This window comes from Epargyreus clarus, unplaced genomic scaffold (assembly GCF_041222505.1).
Source record: "Epargyreus clarus isolate Ecla_fem2 unplaced genomic scaffold, WU_Ecla_fem_2.2 ptg000005l, whole genome shotgun sequence".
Classification (NCBI taxonomy): domain Eukaryota; kingdom Metazoa; phylum Arthropoda; class Insecta; order Lepidoptera; family Hesperiidae; genus Epargyreus; species Epargyreus clarus.
The window spans coordinates 1,327,077-1,346,533 of NW_027332213.1; the positions used below are offsets into that span (position 1 = coordinate 1,327,077).

Genomic DNA, 19,457 nt, shown 5'->3' on the forward strand with positions numbered 1-19,457 from the left:
ATTGATTATTTGCTTGTAAATAGGACAGCAGGACTCGTTTAAATCAATCATGTTGAGGAATTCCAGCGAATAAATATTTTGCCAATTATTTTACATGAATTTAATTATTTTGTTACGACGTATATAGGCAAAACATTGAAATATGATAAAGAATGATTCATTTTGCTTAAATAACATATTGTAGTGAACTACAAGAGATTTTTCAGCCTGACCGTAACTCGTGTACCGTTGAACCACTCAAAGGAAAAACTGGTACGTAGGTCGTACATAATGTGTCATGTACTTGCCGGCTATAAAATAAAAGACCTCCCTCCACTGGCTGTTGCTCCCAGTCTCTACGCTGCGTCGTGTTTGGCTGAACGTCTGGTTACCTTTCCCTAACAAAAAGTAAGTAATATTTTTATTATCTCTCAGTGTTCTATTTTTAATTTTAGCGGGAAGCGTTCGGATAGTTTTATTCAACATGAAATATTTTTAAATGTGACATTTGACTTTTTGTGCAATATTTTTCATAATGTTATATTCAACGCGTATGATTTGTTATTATCATGTTATTATGATTACGTAGTTGTAGTTTCGTATTATGACTAGTGTTTGAGTAGGTAGATACATGCAATTATTTTGTAGTAGAAACGGCTAGTGAACATCGAGTACAGGGACATCCTACGTACCTACTGAGGTACTTTGGACAATCGCCATTGTAATTTATATTCACAAATCTTAGCCTTTAAATTTGAAAATATTTTGTATACATAGCTACTAGTCTAATAAGTTGAATAGAATTGAAATAATTCTAACGACATACAGAAATATCATTTTTGTGAAGTGGTAAATGTTATCCAATAAATTTCATGCGATCAACTTGAAATAAATACAAGTAAAAGTAAGTGCTAACGAATTAGAGAGATACTATATTATTATTACAAAATATAGTGAAACATATTGAAGAAATAACTAGTAATAACTGGTCTAGCTAAATAATTTTTAAAACAAGCAACTTAAAGCTAATTCTATAGTATTTTATTGTAATTCAGATATTATGTTTTAAAATAATATAGACGAAGACTAAGAGGATAATTTTAATGTTTCATATTCATAAGTTGTACATAAAAGGTACGATATGTATAAACTAAAATATAACAAAAATAAAAGTAGCATACACATATAAATATTGTATTTTAAAGAAATATAGCCTTACTCGTATTCTACGTATGTCACCTTGAACCTTTTTTTGGCTCTCTAGCCTAAGTTCATGTAGATTCTATCATTGATTCGTGCATGGCGTAGTAAGGTGAATGGCTACTTCACTCTACGTGACTCTACATTGCCGCATAGCCTTCGCGTTCCCACGTATAATTGGCTATTTTGCACCTTGTTATTTAATAAAATATTCATGGTCTTTTTACTGTTATTCACGCATGTTGTTATCGGAAATTATTTTTCATTTTGACTTGAAATGGTAAAAAAATTACCAAAAATAACTTTTGGAAACTTTGCTGAAAATAATTTTATAATAGGAAGTTTTATTAAAATGTTTTATGCCGCTGCAAGCCATTAAAATGTTAAAATTATTTGTACAAGTGTGAAGTAATATTAAATGCGAAATAATTATAAACGCAACAGACCAGTGTCAGCCGAAACATATTTTTTTACCAACATTTCAATGAAGTATAATATAATACATACGTACCTCATTGTGGATTACAAACATATCGACACTAGTGACGATCAATATAAGATACAGAATAAACGTGAGTTATTTTTGATAAAAGTTTCTAAACGGCCTAAATATTCGATAAAGTTTATTAAAAGTTTTTATATATATAGCTCAACACTACCAACAATAGCGTGTCTAATAATTAATACCATATAATATTCACCGTGACCTTCTAAATTTATTATCATGAAACAAACGGAATCAATTAAAAACAGAGTAAAAGTACGATCTATAATAATAATAATTTATATTTCTTGATCGTTAGATTAACCTTTATAGGAGGAATAGGAACCTTCTGTACCTACTGCTGTAAAGTAAAAAAATAAACTATATAGGTAATTTTCCATTAGTGTGCTTCTTTCCAGGCGTTAAATATTGAACGATGTAAAGTTGTTTTTTGTCAAATTAGATTAATAATTTAGAATTGTACTGATTGATCGATAAATTGCAGTCGTAAAGAATAATCAGCAATTTTTGAAATGTTTCAAAGCGTAGAGAGAATTGCGTTGGCCATTTGTATTTATCCCTTTATAATCTTATAGCTTCATGTGTGTAAAACATATTAACTATCTTTACAGCAGTAGTTATAGCAACAAACGCCACATGGCATAGGCAATTATGGAAGAAATGCTCCTAGTGTAGTCAAATCGGCGCCTCAAAAGGTCGATAGCACTGGAGCCGTGCCAAGTTTGCATTCTACAATCTAATTTCCTATTCGGCATAAATACGTAGCGATATAGAGTAATAAATAATTTGAAACAGTGAGCTTAGAACCAGCTTTCGGAAGAAATGTGTAAATCATTTAAAAGTCATCCACATCTCGTCTTTATTTTTAAGTATGGGTTTAAATCTATCATTTCGTTTATCAAATTCTAAAGAGGGTTAAGAATCAACAATATTTTAGATGAACGATTTACTAATAATTTACTTTCACTTTTACCGAGAATTCTAGACTTGTAGAATTTTATTGTATCAGTACCATGGTTTGTGACAACAACACAAAAGGAATAGAAATAGCTTTCTCGCAAGGATTTTGTATTTTGACGAAGCTACTAAAGGTACAGTAAGTACCACCCTACCACATTGATTTTTAGGTTAAACACGTCTGTTACTAGTAGGAAAAATCAGCCTAACGTCATTACTTAGTATAATGGACAACGATTTCGTAGAAGCACGTAATACATCAAAGCTAATGACAGGATTGTGTTTGTGTCCTCGCATAACAACACGACATTTTTATTGATTGAACAGAAAATGGAAGTAAATGACAATTTCGATTGCTAGAAACATAACAATTTAGTAAATGGTCAATTCTATTCCGTCCTGTTGTAATTCGTTTCTGGAAAATCCGCTGCCACCAATTTTCTTCTAGCTAGGCTTAACGCAGAATAAGCGCTACTTACTAACACTTTGAGGCCTACTTTGATTTTAAATTTTAGGACTATTTGAAGGAAACAAGTGCGTGAATCTTAGTTTTTCTGTCATATGCCGAAAGTATCAGCGACATCGACAATTCATAAAGCTTTCCAATGTATCATTAATCTTATCATAACAGCGAAACATCTGCAATCTGTCGGCTTTCGGAAGACCGGCTTTCATGTTTTGTTGGCAGATGTCCATGGGCGGTGATGGCCGGTAATGTTCTACATCACACACATAACTACATATTGCAGTGTAGTCTATATGGTGTATGTGTACGAGTACTAGCAGTTAATAATGTCCTTGAAAGACAAAAGTCAATTTTTTCCTTTGAGGTGAACAACACTTAGGGGTATGAAAAATAGATAGTAACCGATTCTCAGACCTACTGAATATGCATATAAAATTTGGTGAAAATCAGTAAAGCCGTTTCGGAGTGACACGAGAATTTTATATATAAGATACTCAAAGCAAAAGTACTCTAGCTAGTGAATACTGACCATGACCAATGACTCTACTATTTATACTGCACCAAGAGTTGTCCCCGATGACATAATATTGCGGAGATACCTAATTACGAGTAAATTACCATCTATTTAGTATTCCTTACCGTATTAATTTATCTAACGCATACGCAATAAGCCTGCTCTTTGCAATGGTTTAATAAGTAATTATCTTATGTACGTACAATACAAAACTATTTCAGATAAGTTTACCTACTGTAGTGCTTGCTGTTATTTATTAATTATCTCGGATAGTGAAGTGTCCATGTAAGCAATTTAATGAAAGCAATAGATAGATAATACAATTGGTTATGACCTTGACATTGACACGAAAAATACTTATAACATTTATAATTTATTTATTGTATTTAGGTCATAATTTAATTTGTCGCGAATAATATTATACAATACACAATGGGCTTGCAAAATCGATGAAAATGCACAACATGTAACAGTATTCTCTCTTTCTTAAATATTGTAGTAGGTTAATTTTAATCTAGAATCAAAACGTTTGTTAATATTAACCTATATGAAGAAAATAACTATGTACAGTATATTTAAAATATATTTCTAAAGATGAATCAAGATCTCATAATAGTAAAGGTTTTAATTTGCAAAAATATGAGTAAAACATGAATTTAAGAAAAGTTTGGTATACATGTACCTATTTGATGTGGACTTTATGCCTTATCAATCTTAAACATACATGGTAGTGATTACAAAGGTATAAGTACTTTCATAAGTGCGTTAAAATTATGAGCTTATGTTTTAATGAGCGCACACTGTCACAGGAAAACGACAGGATAGAGCAACCACTTTAGGTAAATATTAATAAGACAAGAAGACTAAGTGTTATTTAATCTGCAAAAAGTAGCTTAACCGCTCAATCCTACCCAGACAATAGGGTTTTGTTGGCCGAACAAATCGATTTTCATCGTTACCTTTTTACAATGGTTTTTCTACAACCGGCCTCAATAAAAACATGAATTGATGTGGCCTTGTGTTGAGCGGTATTACTTCATAGCTGCAATTCCGCATTGAGTTAGGATCTGTGAATCAGTACCGTGACTTGCATTTAGAAGTATCGGATACTTTAATGAGACATTGAAAATTATCTATGCTCTTACTGTTGATAACAATAAACAATTAATTGCAACTCAAGCATTACACCGCTAAGTATGTACATTGTACATACTAAGCATGAATAGCGTTTTATAATCTATTGATCGCTACATCTCCACCGTACTGTTGAAAACGGGTAGTCAAAAGTTTTTGTCAAATACTATTCATCTCTTAAGAGTTTCATTAAATCTATTGGACTAAAACTTTACCAGTAAGGCTAGTTTCATAGGGCTCCGTATGAGAAGTTAAAGAGTGATTAAGTAGTCGTAATCTAAAGACGCAACTTACAGCTTGCTGAGCCTGAATACTGTCTCAGCAGAGTAGAGAACATTGTGTTGCATTCCATAGTTATCTATGAGGTAAAATATAAACATGAATCCAAAGGAAAAATCAGCGCCAAAACATGCTAACATAATTAATGGTTCCCCGAAAATATGTGCGAACAATAGTATTAAATTATGCTTCGTATACAAACACAACTAGTTTGACCTGTTTTTTGGAGCTCATAATTTATCCTCGTAATATTGCTTTGTGAGTAAGGGGATTTCCATTTTCTAAATCAATGTTTCCGTCTGGTGCTCGACTGCTGTTAATCGTTCTGGCAAATGTTTACTTAGTAATTAATGTATCACCAGACTACTCGTTAATCACTTCTATATGAGAGCCGCAGGTAAACTTAAAAGGACGATTACCATACCGATGTAAATAAATTGTTTTAAACCTAAAACAAAGTGTTGTTAAGTACATTTTCATTTCATAGGTTGATAAAGACCAAATCGAATACTTTACTCTATTATAATATTGGCGGTGACACCAAATATATGGCGGTGATACATGTAGGTACACTTTGGGTGCAACTGTAGGTGGTTAAGCCAGTGTCTTCTTTTTGGCCTTATCCACTTAAGGTGTAAATTGTTTTTTTTAGACTTGCCCTAATTTGCTTACCTGAATCGCTCAGCGGAGCGAATCTCATGCGGCGCGCGAAGTATATTTCGAAATCCAAATACATACTTATTTTTTACTATCCAATTTATTATAGTTTTCGTCATAACCATGCGAAATAAGTGATGATTATTGTGATGTACCGAAGTTTATGAGATTCGATCGGCCAGGAATGCATTCATAATTTTTTTGATTATTTTTTTTATTACCTAAGTAGGTACCAAGAACTTTTAAAAGTAACTAAATGGTCCTCTTATGTAAGCCGGTATATTGCCCTTGTTATGTGGTACATTCGATGGCAAATCCGCATGCAGTCCGAACCAATCAACGAATAACCAGTCAATACATTGTGGTTCGTGCACGTTTTATTAGTCATGTTTTTTTTCAATGTAGTAGTGTATCATGTGTACTGTTCTCATGTATGATGATTAGTTAGTAGTGTATTTGACTTACTGTTCTCATGTAAACCCTTGATCGCCAGCAATGCCCATCGATCTGTACTACGTGCCCGGCTCTGCGCCTTGCAGGGCCGTGCTGCTCACCGCCCGGGCCCTCAACGTCAACCTCAACCTCAAGATCGTGGACTTGCACCACGGAGAGCACCTGCAACCTGAATACCTCAAGGTAAATATTATTATTACAACTATCGCAAGCGCCTCTGCTCTTACGTTGCCGTTGTCCGGGATTACAGGATTGAAACAATCACTTAAGCAACGCCAAGCGCAGACGAAAGTAAGATAGGACACCGCTAGTAGATAAGCATTTAAGGAATTTCGTGCTTCGAAGACCAGGATTCTGGCTGTTGTCAATAGATAGTCGTTAAATCCTCATATGTCTTCTACTAATGGGGAGAGAGACGTTTGTCTTACGACCGGATATAAGAAGACTAGAATAAAATAATATTTTACATTTCCATAAAATGTACCTAATTATAAATAACAATCAGGAGGCATACATGATAAAACATAAAGAATAATAAATGTAACATACGATTCAGGACAATAATATAAATATTATTTCCTATCTATTTATAAGCTCATACTTCATTATGATTTCCTGTCGCCTGAGGACAGTGGACGTAAATACGCGGCAGGAAACAAGCCCATACCAATACTGCAATTATTTTGAAATTACAGACACAATTATTTATTCGAATAAATGTGGCAAAACAATTAGACTCGTAATATCACTAAACACACAGATACAGACATTTTATCTTGTGTCAATTAACAGCGCTTTCAATAGCCACAGCTCTATTGCCATGCAATTTTGAATCACACTGCATTATATTTGGAGCCAAGTTTGTACGTTTGTATTTTGAAGGTCATCCATTGCGTAAATGACGTAATTCTGAGGGCGTTGATCTTACATTCCGACTTGTTTCACCTGCAGAGCTTGCAGAACTACTTTTTGATTTTTTGGACTTTCAAACACATTCTAAAGCTCTAGCATTCTCTTTTATTATAGTAAGTGTATCATTGAGTCTAGCAGCTATGGGTTATGCAGTGTGAGGATATTACTTCAATTGAAGTTGGGTTCCGATCTAATACTCAAATAAATACCTTTATAAACTGTAACAAAATATTGCAATACCTTTCAAGTGTATATAAATAGAATTTAAATATTAAATTTCTTATCTTTCCACGATGTGATAAAACTAACAACAAAACTTCATGGCATTCCTTGCTATTTGTTTTCATCCAGGATACTGCAACATTGAAAATGTGATATTCTAAATTAATTTAAAATACTTTCAAAAATGTATGATCTAAATATAACGCGGATAGTTCAAAACTTCCTATCTCGTGGCGCGGCGCTAGCAGCGCCGGCATTCCAGTTTAATATACCGGTTGAATTGCAACCTCGACATTCCCTCATCTGTTGCACCATAACTCGTTACTCATGTTACTTTTAGATACAATAAGTACAGACTGCTTATTTACCTTACTTATACTTTCCTTCTGTACAATCTAGCACATATAAATGTGACAAAAAATAAACTGTAACAGAAATCAAGCCGACAAACAAATGAAATTTCTGCTTCTATGTTTCTCGTGTTGTCCCTTTTTATCCCGACGTACTACGAAATTTCTATGATGATATATAAACCTGTAAAATGTACCTTATATTATTTCCAAGTATGCGCCTAATTTTTGATGATTGATCGCAAGCTGACACTATAATTATGTTATGATTGTATCAAATTGGAGTGCCTATTCTATCTGCATAATTGTTAGATTTATTAAATCGATAACAAGTGAAATTGCTCACGCGATATTTCGTGCCAGCAATCAAATAAAGATATTCCGTCAACATGATGTTGTTGTCGATGTTTTTTCCAACTCAACTTAACCAAAATTCTTTTATTTCCCCAGCTGAACCCTCAACACACGGTCCCGACGCTAGTGGACGATGGCCTCTCGATATACGAGTCGCGGGCCATCATGGCCTACCTGGTCAACAAGTACGGCAAGGGCAGCAGCCTGTACCCCGAGGAGCCCCGCGCGAGGGCGCTAGTGGACCAGCGTCTCTACTTCGACATCGGCACCCTGTACCAGAGATTCGGAGATTACTTTGTAAGTTACGATACTAGGTTAATCAATGAAAGGTACTCACGGAATAAACACCCATAAGACCTTATGATATATTCACAACTCACAATTGAACTGGGATCCCCTAAACATTATAAGTTAATGTTCTGGTCATTATGCATTTGTAGCAAATTGGAATATCTGCATACAATCGCAACGTTTACGATTTAAAGTACTTATTAAACGATAGTCGAAGAAAATTACTAGTAAAGAATTGGTTCACGCGATATCTCGTACCCTCCAATTGGAAAATCAACAATCAATCATTGACGCTTCGCCAACGTGTTGTTAATTGGTTGGTACCCACGACTCCCGTTTTAGAACTCTGTACTGATCTGACACAAAAAGCGTATACGCGATTTAAATCCCTAGCTAGACAAACAGTAATGGAGTTAAAATTTTCTTCCGGATATTTAGTCTCGGAAAAAAGGAGTATACCTCCTCATATTCACCACGAAACAGGGAATTCCATTGTACGATCATGAAAAAAATCTTAATCAGTTGTAATCTTTCCACAGTACCCACAAGTGTTCGGCGGCGCGCCAGCCGACAAGGACAAGCTAGCGAAGGTGGATGACGCGCTCAAAATCCTCGACCTGTTCCTGGACGGGCAGAAGTTCGTGGCGGGCCCCAACCTCACCATCGCGGACCTCAGCCTCGTCGCCAGCGTCTCCAGCTTCGAGGCCTCCGACATCGACTTCAAGAAATATGTCAATGTTAAGAGGTTTGTCCAAGCTTTTTTCAAACTCCGTCAGTTTGATACGTGTTATGAAATTGTAGTATCAAAGTCATGCAGTTTTCCTAAAAATGCGTGCTCACTACCGCTCATACAGTATCACGGACGAGTAAGACATGAAATTAAAATGGAATATATCTTCAGTTTTCCTAAAGAGCCCTAAAACATGGAGTCTTCATAAAAAAGATCAATAAGAGCTCTTTTTCGGAGGAAACCTTTGTGGAAAAAAGGTTTACCACATCCTTCAAACCAGAACATAGCGATGCTAACAATAATGTAAGGCAAAAATAAATGTGGCACTGGTGGCACCCGAGTCTACCTAGAAAAAATGAGGTAGTCATTCAATTTGGAGTAATTTTTCACTTTTATATTTTCGGACAGTCTTATATCATGGTTAGGAAAAACGACAACTGAAACCTTTGTAGAACATTTTTTCCCGAGTCATTGATAAATTAATACGAAACTATTCCTTAATTCCAGATGGTATGAAACAGTAAAGAGCTCGGCGCCCGGCTACCAAGAAGCTAACGAGAAAGGCCTGGACGCGTTCAAGGCGCTCGTCAACAGCATGCTCAAGAAGTAGACGGGATACGCATGCTTTACAGTAACCATGACTGCTCTCCTGAATGTAGCGTGCTAGCACGTCAGAGCATGCTACATAAGGCTAAGACATAAATACACGATACGGCGTCGTGTCGTATTTTTTTTCGATGCCCTTGGTAGATGAATATTGGTGATGCAATCTTAAGATATTTTGGCTGAAATTAATATCCATAATTCACAATGGCAGCATGTACAGTATTTTCTGCGTTTCTGTCTGTTTTTGTCTCGTCATTATGAATGATAGAAATTACAAAAATAACGTAAGACCGTGTCCCCTATTTTCATCGTAAAACCACGACACACCGTCGTGCCGTGACACGACATCGGGACATTTCACGACCCGTATCGTGTGTATGTTTTCGCCGTAACAACTTTGTCACGCGGTCATTGGTTACTTCTGTCAACGGTGTGCTGTTTGGACCATGTACACGATGCGAATTATTAAGAACATTTACTGGAACCTCTAAATTTTCCATGATTAAACTAGCAAATTTTGTATAAGTACTCGCAACACATCCACAGATTAAAATAAATCATTTGGAGGGATGAATCCAGTTTATTGGCATACTTTTACTTAAAATGCGATATTTACTGAGGTTTTTATTATGGTTGAGTGTTAACAATTTGTATCGTGTAAATGTTCTTTAATCGACGTAATAAAGCATCTGACGTACCACGTATTATCTTAGTTATGAAGTATTTTAACGCTACGTCTACATTCACAAAGTTACTATTTTTCTGTCACCTTTCGTTGCTATTATACCTATTCTACTTACTTGTTGATCTTCAGAGTTTTGTAATATAAGCGATAGAGATTAAGGCACAATAAATAAGATAAATATGCAAGCGTTGTTTTATTTTTACGATTCCACAATCAGTAGCTATCAACTGGAACTATTATACAGGGTGCTCCGTAAGTACCACGACAAACTTGGGGAGAACATAGGTAAGGGTAGTAACACCTTTAGTAAGGTATTTTTTTTTCCAGAGAGGTCAGACCCTCACCTATGTTCTCCCCAAATTTGTCGTGGTACTTACGGTTCACCCTGTATAATTATTGTTGAAGTGCAAATGAATTTAAGCCGTGGCAACTGCTGTCCATAGACATCTATAATTAACCTCCGATCTTCAAAGAATTTGAAAGGAGGTCATTTTTTTGTTTTTGTTGACGAGGGGGAAACCTTCAATAGGTACCCGGTGCCGTGGGAGCGACGCAGGATTATGTGGGATTTTTACCGCACTAAAACCCCCTCGGTGGCCGTCCTCAGCGCTGCGTAGAGGGCTCCGGGATCTCCAAAGGAACGCACCGGAGTCCTCTTAGCGCGTTGCCCCGTCGGGCTCCGCCCAGGTGGTGTGTACGACGGTATGCGACCACACATACTGTCGTCCTTCCCGGGGCCGTAGGCCGGGCGGTTCCAACTCCCACTCTTGCCGCCCGCGACCCCAGAAGCCCCATTTTAGTCGCCTCTTATGACAGGCAGGGGATACCCTAGCGTAGCCCTATTCTAGTCCCGGAACTACAGGGACACAGGACATACCGATTAAATTTGGAAGTCGTTCGACGAACCGCTAAACAATGGTGTAGTAAAATTACGAAAGCAGGGAAGAGTTAAACCTTTTTTCATATTAAACTAGCAAACCCGGCGAACTCCGTTTCGCCACCAGGTGGCTTCGATTTAGTTAACATATCGTTTGGGGATTAAAAGATGAAGAAAAAATATTTTTTTTTGTTTTATATTTGAAAAGGAAAAAAAATATTTCATTTCACAACAGTAATGAATTCATTTCGATTAAAAAAATGAAGTGTAATTTAGTTGAACTTTATTTGCCCTTGCCAATAAATGATTGGATATTGTAACACATCGTACAAACGATGAGTCTTGTTTATACGATGCATGATATTGCTTCTTCGCTGAATGACAATGTCTCGTGATGTAGTTGGATCGCCAACAATAATTGCAGCAACATCATCAACGACGGGTGCATTGAATCTTCGCACATGTTCTCCTGTTGGGGTACGATCCGCTCTTATCCGATGGCATTCGTCCAATGCTGTTTTGAACATATTTACCGCAGCGTTTTTAGCTTTCAAAAATGCTTGCAATTGTTCAATAATTCGTCTCTTTAACTGTTGTGTTCCCTGTATATTGCACCGCACATTCAGCTGATCCACCATCGACGAAATGAAATATATTTGCAGAAATTGATGCGGTTCATCTGGTGTTGGCACCATCGAACCATGCAAATGATATATTTGTCCAGATACAATCTGTGATGGCAAACAATTAAGATAGAATAATTAATTTATTTATTTTTGAAGAATATGGTTTGACTTCTGATCGTGTGATGGTGTAGTGTGTGGTGTATGTGTAGATGTTGTGTTGCAATTGGTTGTGTTGGTGTGATTGATTGGTGTGAGTGATTGGTTGTGTGTGTTGTATCTTTTACCTTGCAAGTCGGCATGAAGCCGACTTCTCGAATGATATTAGCTCCAAAGGAAGCCATGCGAAAGCAGTTATTGTATTCAAGGATGCGTTGAAATCGGTCGAAAGAAAATGGTTAGAATCGTGATCAGTTCCATCGAACAATGGTTTCAGTGGCAGTGGTGGTGTAAGTAATGGATCCAGTTTGACTTTTCCACTTATGCAGCACAATCCAGCCGTTTCTCCTTTGAACTTTAACGCATTGCAATATCGGCATACAGTCGTCATTGGTCCAATATCTAAATGGTCATCATCACTGTAGTTCGCAGTGGGATCATATTGGAATGCCAAGCGATTGTATGATGCCGATGATCTTCGTGTGCTCACGCGTTGTCTCAATCGGGCATTTTCTCTTATTATATTTTGTCTTGAATACACTTGTTGCTGGCTTGCATGTCTTGTGCGGCGGCCGATGTTCGCACGTCGTCCTCTCGGCATTTTGGACTATGGACCGACTGGTGAATTTAACCTCAAATGCACGATCCACATAATTTACACAGTTCAACTTACCACCTTAAGGACAAATGCCTGCTGTTAAAGTTGAATAAAAATTTGCACAATACACGTGATTGATTTGATGGTTTCCAATTGAACTCTTAGCGTTTGAAAGATCGTGCGCATAATAATAAATGTCACATGAAATTAACTGAGCAGAATACAATGAGTAGCTGTCAAACAATGTATCACGCACCGGCGCTTGGCCGTTGTAGTACATGCTATGTATCAGAGATGGCGCTGTATGTGAAAAATGTGATTTTCCCTGTTTTCCTGCTTTTCTCTTGAAAATTTTCCTGATTTTTTTTGCTATAAACCTCACGGAGCCCAAGGCCTTTCCAACGAATGCAAAATCGTGGAAATCGGTTCGTGCGTTCTGGAGTTATAGCGTCAGGAAGGAAAACCCGACTTATTTTTATATAATAGATAAGTATTTAAATGAGTGGACCCCTTTTCGTGTCACGCAGGTTACTCCGCACGCGTATCCCACACGTAGGTACACGTAAATTAACTCCCTGAAGTCTTTCACTATCTAGGTGCGTGTGGTAAGCATGACACGAAAAATATCCAAAGCCTATGAAAAACTACTTGTCATCACACATTTTAATAATTATTTCAGATGTAAAAATATATTTTAATGGGTAGTTGATTTTTTTTTTGTTTTTTGGAAACCTTCAAAAGGTACTCGACGCCGTGAGAGCATGAGGGATAATGTGGGACTTTTACCGCAGTAAAACCCCTCGATTACCTACCGCCATCGGCACTGCGTAGAGGACTCCGGGATGTCCAAAGGAACGCAACCGGAGTCCGGAGAGAATCAGTTACTGTCTAGTAGTAGGAATCTCCACCTTTCAATCGGAAGATCCGTGGTTTGAATCCCAGGCACCACCGTTTTTTTCAAAGTTATGTGCGTATTGGGAATGGAGTTATTACTACGCACTAAGCCATTAAAGAATAATATGCAACTTGTATACTAGGCATACAGGTTTCATATTATTATTTTCATTAATTCATTGTATATGCCTAGCATACAGGTTGCACATTATACATAGACAGTTAAACCTGCCTGGTAGAAAGAACCTCTTGTGGTTCGACTCCGTCGATACCACCGGCACACCTATTTCTACCTCATAACAGAGTTAAGCGTTGCTGTGCTGGTTTGAAGGGTGTAGTAAGGGAGACATACTTATGCGAGGCGTTCCAGCTTAGTTATCAGGTGTAGCGGCGCATCTGTGGCCGACCTCAGGTAGGAATCGTAGGTAGGAATCAGGTAATCAGGTAATTCCTCAGGTAGGAATCCTATCTGAGGTTGATTACCGATGTCCATGGGCGGCAATAGCCAATTGCCAATTACTTCAGATGGACTGCATGCTCGTCTACTACTCCTATATTATAAAAATAAATGTTGGTACTTGCATAAGATTTTTAACATAATTTGCAAGTATATTTATCTTAACTGATCTGAAAACCGGACCTGAAATGAGTGTTCATTGATTACTTACAGTTAAATATTTACTCATGACCTATGGTTGACCGCTATCCACCACCAACCAAAACAAACTCTAAAACAAATATTTGTAGAGTTTAAAACAGAACGAACGTTATAAGAACGAACATAATGATGACAAAGCGGCTATGAATCTTATCTCACGCAAAATACACAACAGCTTATCACGATGACAGTGCAAAATTTTATCCCAAAAATTGTCGAATGTTCCAAAATTTTCTATTACTATCGTAACTATGAATCAAAACAGAATACTTACTACTTTATTTATCTATGACTTATATCTACAAATAAATAAAAACATTGTTACTTGACACTTTTCTACAAATAAAAACAAATGTCAGCTTATATGGTAATTATATTTTACATAGATATATTTTTAAGATAACCAAACAAACAAATTATTTTGATATTGTACTTTTTTGGAACTGGAAAATGGTTAAATATTAAAATCTATCTAAGTATTAATCTAAACGGGTATTTTATGATCGACTATTTCTTTATTTTAATCCTAAAATTACTTCAGCATGGTCCAAAAAAATAAAATACGGTTTTATTTTTTTGTGAAATTAGACAGTTGTAGGCTTCTTGTAGTTCTTCTTTCTGCTTTTTTAGTACGGGGTTCTTCTAGAGCACCGCCACTGTGGTTTTCGCTACTGCCAGTATTTGAATAATATGCATAGTGTAGTTACGCAGAGGCTGTAAAGTTCTACATTCCACCTGTACTATTGTACCATAAGTAGTTAGGTTTCAAGAATTTTATTGTCTAAATAAATAACAAAATTTCACTTATAAGACAAACTTAAGCTAATACAGTAAAACAATTTCAGTAAGCTTGCTTATACATAATGAGTTACTCTAATTAAATTTCAATATTTTTAATGACGTGCGCTAGTGCTTCCTTTTTAAATTTATTTATATTTTTTTTTTTTATGGGTTTAGGTAACTATTGTATAGTTGTAATACTCATTCCACTAAGCGCACTAAATAACACTTACCAGTTTCAGGACCTTGAGGGGTCTTAATTATGTCGCCAGCGGAACAACAAAACAACTTTTTTATCTATGGAAGATCTAGTAATTATGAGGTGTGTTCATATTGCACCATGTATTCTGATATAATATGACCAAACGTTTACGAAGCCGTGGCAGTGAATTTGTTTTCAAGGCCAGGCATATAAATAAAATACCAGCCGTTGTACAATTCAATGTGCGATATCAACTCGTTGGTTCCGAACGTGTGTTCAGTTGTTGGCTGTTGCATTTTCCACACCTTTTCCGGTGATTCTCAAGTTGTCTACTAAGTTTTCGAGTGCATTTGAAATTAATTCGTGATAAAACATTTAGTAAGTATCTGTGTAAGTGGTTTGTTTATTAAAATTTATATACTTACTGCTCTCCGAACTTCAAAATGTCTATATCTTAAAAGTAATACAATTAAAATTATTTTGATATCAATACGATTACAGATTAGGCTTTTTAACGACACATAAGTATTTTCCAGCATTTCTGTTTATTGAAAAGCTTCTTAAAAAGTAGGTGTGTAATTACACGAGATTTAAAGTTTACTAGTACTTTTGTTTGTTAGAAACCTTAATCTAAATACAAACGGAGAAGACTTAATTAAAAGATAATTAGGCACCTATACAACAAACTTATTTATCGATATCTAAATATCATCATTTTTTAATTGAACGAAGCAGAGTACATACATTAACGATTATTTTCGGTAAAGCATCATAAGAAGTATAAACTTCCAATAACATTAACTATTTGAAACAACAAGTCTATGGAGCCTATGCAAGTACAACGTTCTCAACGGTCGAGTGTTATCTCGCTCTTAAAAAAATTTCAAAAAGGGTACTATTTGAATTCAAAGCTGCAACAGAAACATATTTTAAGGAAATTAATGTAGAAATGATAATGCAAATGCACAGATCACAGATGCAGTATTACTTCGTGATAAGGGTGAAATGCCTCGTGGCGTAACATACACTGAACTGTACCAGAATACAGCAACTTAACACCATAGTTATTAGTATATCCTTCGTAGTCGATCCTCTAATAATAACTTCAGATTTTTTTTAATTTGTTACCCTAACAATATTTTCAGAAACAACGCACAATGACGATTGATCTGTACCTTATGCCCGGTTCGGCTCCGTGCCGTGCAGTCAACCTAGTAGCGTCAGCTCTCGGTATTTACGACAAAGTAAACCAGCGTAAATTGGACCTGATGTCTGGCGAGCATCTAAAACCTGAATTCGTCAAGGTATAACTTCTTTTACCATTTTTTGCATATAATATTTTACGCCATTGAAGGATGTTGATTTTACGACTCGTAGGATAATTGTTGTAATCATAATAATATGACACGTATCTTACTCAAACAGTTGTAATATAAAAAATCAAACTCTTAGTATCGTTCTACATCCGCTTGTGATTTACGAGATGTGATCCGATCCGCTCGTAAGTTCTAGCGTTTTACTAGAACTCAAATCACTTCTCATTTATACTTTGAGTCCGGCTCGAGGGATGAAAATATATATAAGTATTTCACAATAACCCAAACTTTAAAATATTATATCTTTTATTACATTATCACGACATAATTTTATCAAGTAGCAATAAATGATAATCGTGATATATGTATGAAATAAAAACAATGTTCATTATTTTACTTTTCTGATAAACGATGAAATTTTAGTAAATATACCTTTATTTCACAGCTCAACCCTCAGCACACAATTCCAACGCTGGTGGACGATGGTTTCTCGCTGTGGGAATCCAGGGCCATTTGCAGGTACTTGGTAAACAAGTACGGTGGGGCCAACAACCCTCTCTACCCTGCCGACGTGAAGACTAGAGCTGTTGTAGACCAGAGACTAGATTTCGACATGGGTACACTGTACGCCAAATTTGCAGTATACTTCGTGAGTGATTATAAGAAGCCTTGCTTATAAGAGTATTAGTGAAGGTTTCATAAAATATTTTGTTTGCAAGGTGTGACCGTAAATAATGTTTGGAATATTTGGAAAGCAACAAAATCTAAATAGACCTTTTGCCACTAGTTGAAAGAATAATAAAGTTTCAGCATTCGAAGTAAGACGTTGTCGGTTACAGATATTAATGGCCGGAAGAGAGCACTTAACACCATACTCTACTGCATCACTTCAGTACTATTATCGCAGTATATGAGAGTCGTATGCGTATCATGTCACAAATTATGTTTGTAGGGTGTGTTTTTGTGGCTGAACATAACTTATCGAGATCGTTGGCTTATAGAAACGCACTCTGCAAACATTCAATTGTTTGAAACTTTGAATGCATTGCTAACGTATACATATTTTAAGAAAAAGAATTGCACATTTAGTTTAATTTGATTTGAATCTCAAATATTATTTTCAGTACCCCCAATTCTTCGGTGGCAATGTAGAGGAGGGTAGCCTACAGAAGTTGCAGGACGCCCTAGGCTTCCTGAATGTGTTCCTAGAAAGCAGCAAGTACGTTGCTGGTGATAACCTGACCATCGCTGATTTGTCCCTTGTGGCTACACTTTCCACCATAGACGTAGCTGGGATTAGTTTGAAAGAGTACCCAAATATTTTACGGTAAGTAACAATAAATTAAAAACTAAGGTAACTTACGCATAATGTGTGCAGCTTGTTATTATCTGATCGATTTTTATGGTTAGCCCCATGTCCTTTTGTCTTAGAAAAGTATAGCTCCGCTATTGACCTTGGACAGATGCCCGGACAAGACATTAGGCGCGCCATTGTAGTACTTTTGTGCGGACGTTTTCTGAGTAGGTACAGAAAGCTGTATTTGGAGTTGGTTATGTGTAGGTAGGTAGGTAGCGACAGTGACAATTTATCACCTATACCTATGTTATATTAAAAAAACTAGATAGTCGATAAAGCCACCATATTACACTCATTGCTCCTGACGCGTAGGTATGTGCATTTACATTAACACTATGTCCGAGACTCGCGTATAAATTTAAATAAGATTTTCCTATTAAAGCTAAATGCATTCCCTATCGAGCTGCTCTACAATATAACTCGTTCTACATGAAATGGATCTGCCCAATATTTTCCATTCCATTTTTTAGTTTGTATTTTCTTAGGAAATACACAGAACTCAAAATGCATTCCACATTTATACACGTGTGTCGAGGTCGATTTTATGTGCCCATGTGCTGTTCCAAATATATCTTGCTATACTACTATAGCATAAAATATTTTATGTAAAACACTTGTTTACAGCATTTTGTGTTACAACATTCCCTTTATTTCAGCTGGTACGAATTGGTAAAGAAGACAGCTCCAAACTACCAGAAAGCGAACGCTGAGCCTTTGGAAGAGTTCAGGACAATGATCAAGAACAAGAAGTAGAGTTACTACCACTAACAATTGAATATTCATTTTAAGTGTATTAAGATATTTCTCAATATATTGTTATACTAAAATAAGAATATTATGTATAAGACGCTATGCAGCATTTAACAATTTTTTGTAAGTAACTTTGTAACAATATGTGATACACTTTTTTATTAATTGTTGTTCTTGATTCAATTTATTACAAATAAACATTCAAAACACCACTTTTTGTTTGAACTTATGGTCCTGGGAGCCAGTTCCAGACACAACATAAAAAGACAGAATTTACTTAATATTTTACTAGCTGACCCGGGAAACGTTGTTTTGCCATATAAATAAAAAAATGTTGTACAACCCTTATCACTTAGGGGTATGAAAAATAAATAGTAGCCAATTCTCAGACCTACTGAATATGCAAATAAAAAGATTATGTCAAAATCGGTAAAGTCGTTTCGGAGGAGTACGGTTACTAAAATTGTGCCACGAAAATTTTATATATAAGATTTATCTTTGTCTTTAATAAAGTAATTTCAGATAGGCACTAAAAATAACCATGCATATGTAAGACATTATGGTCTTATATAACTTATACAATACAACTTATACAATAACATATTTTAGATACAACAACACCGCTCGTCTCTCGCGAAATCATATCTCAAGCGGGCGCGAGGCCCTAGTACCGATGTGTTGGCGATTAACACTGTCAATAAGTGAACCTTACCAAAAACCATGGAGTATTAAAGGAATTGTAAGCTAAAATAATTCCAACGCTGTGTAAATGTGTGAGCCACTATCATATATTCAAGATAAGACTATCAAAATCGAGATAATTCAGAGTTTTGTGGAAAAATCTTGAATAATAGTGACAAACATATCTTGAATGTGTGAATGTAAACGCTTTCTGACTTTACATCAATTTTAACAGGACAATACCACAAAATATAGTTGTGACAATACT

At 35.9% G+C, this 19,457-nt stretch overlaps 1 protein-coding gene across 1 annotated transcript; it reads left to right on the forward strand.

Annotated features, from left to right (window-relative positions):
• Positions 1 to 230: 230 nt before the first annotated feature.
• LOC140757905 (uncharacterized) lies at positions 231 to 18,720 on the forward strand. Its single transcript, XM_083059037.1, is given in 9 exon segments — positions 231 to 387; positions 6,185 to 6,327; positions 8,079 to 8,279; positions 8,813 to 9,018; positions 9,511 to 9,622; positions 16,231 to 16,389; positions 16,847 to 17,050; positions 17,526 to 17,728; positions 18,415 to 18,720. Coding segments are annotated over 8 exon segments (1,323 nt in total). The 5' UTR covers positions 231 to 387; positions 6,185 to 6,186; the 3' UTR covers positions 18,512 to 18,720.
• Positions 18,721 to 19,457: the final 737 nt, after the last annotated feature.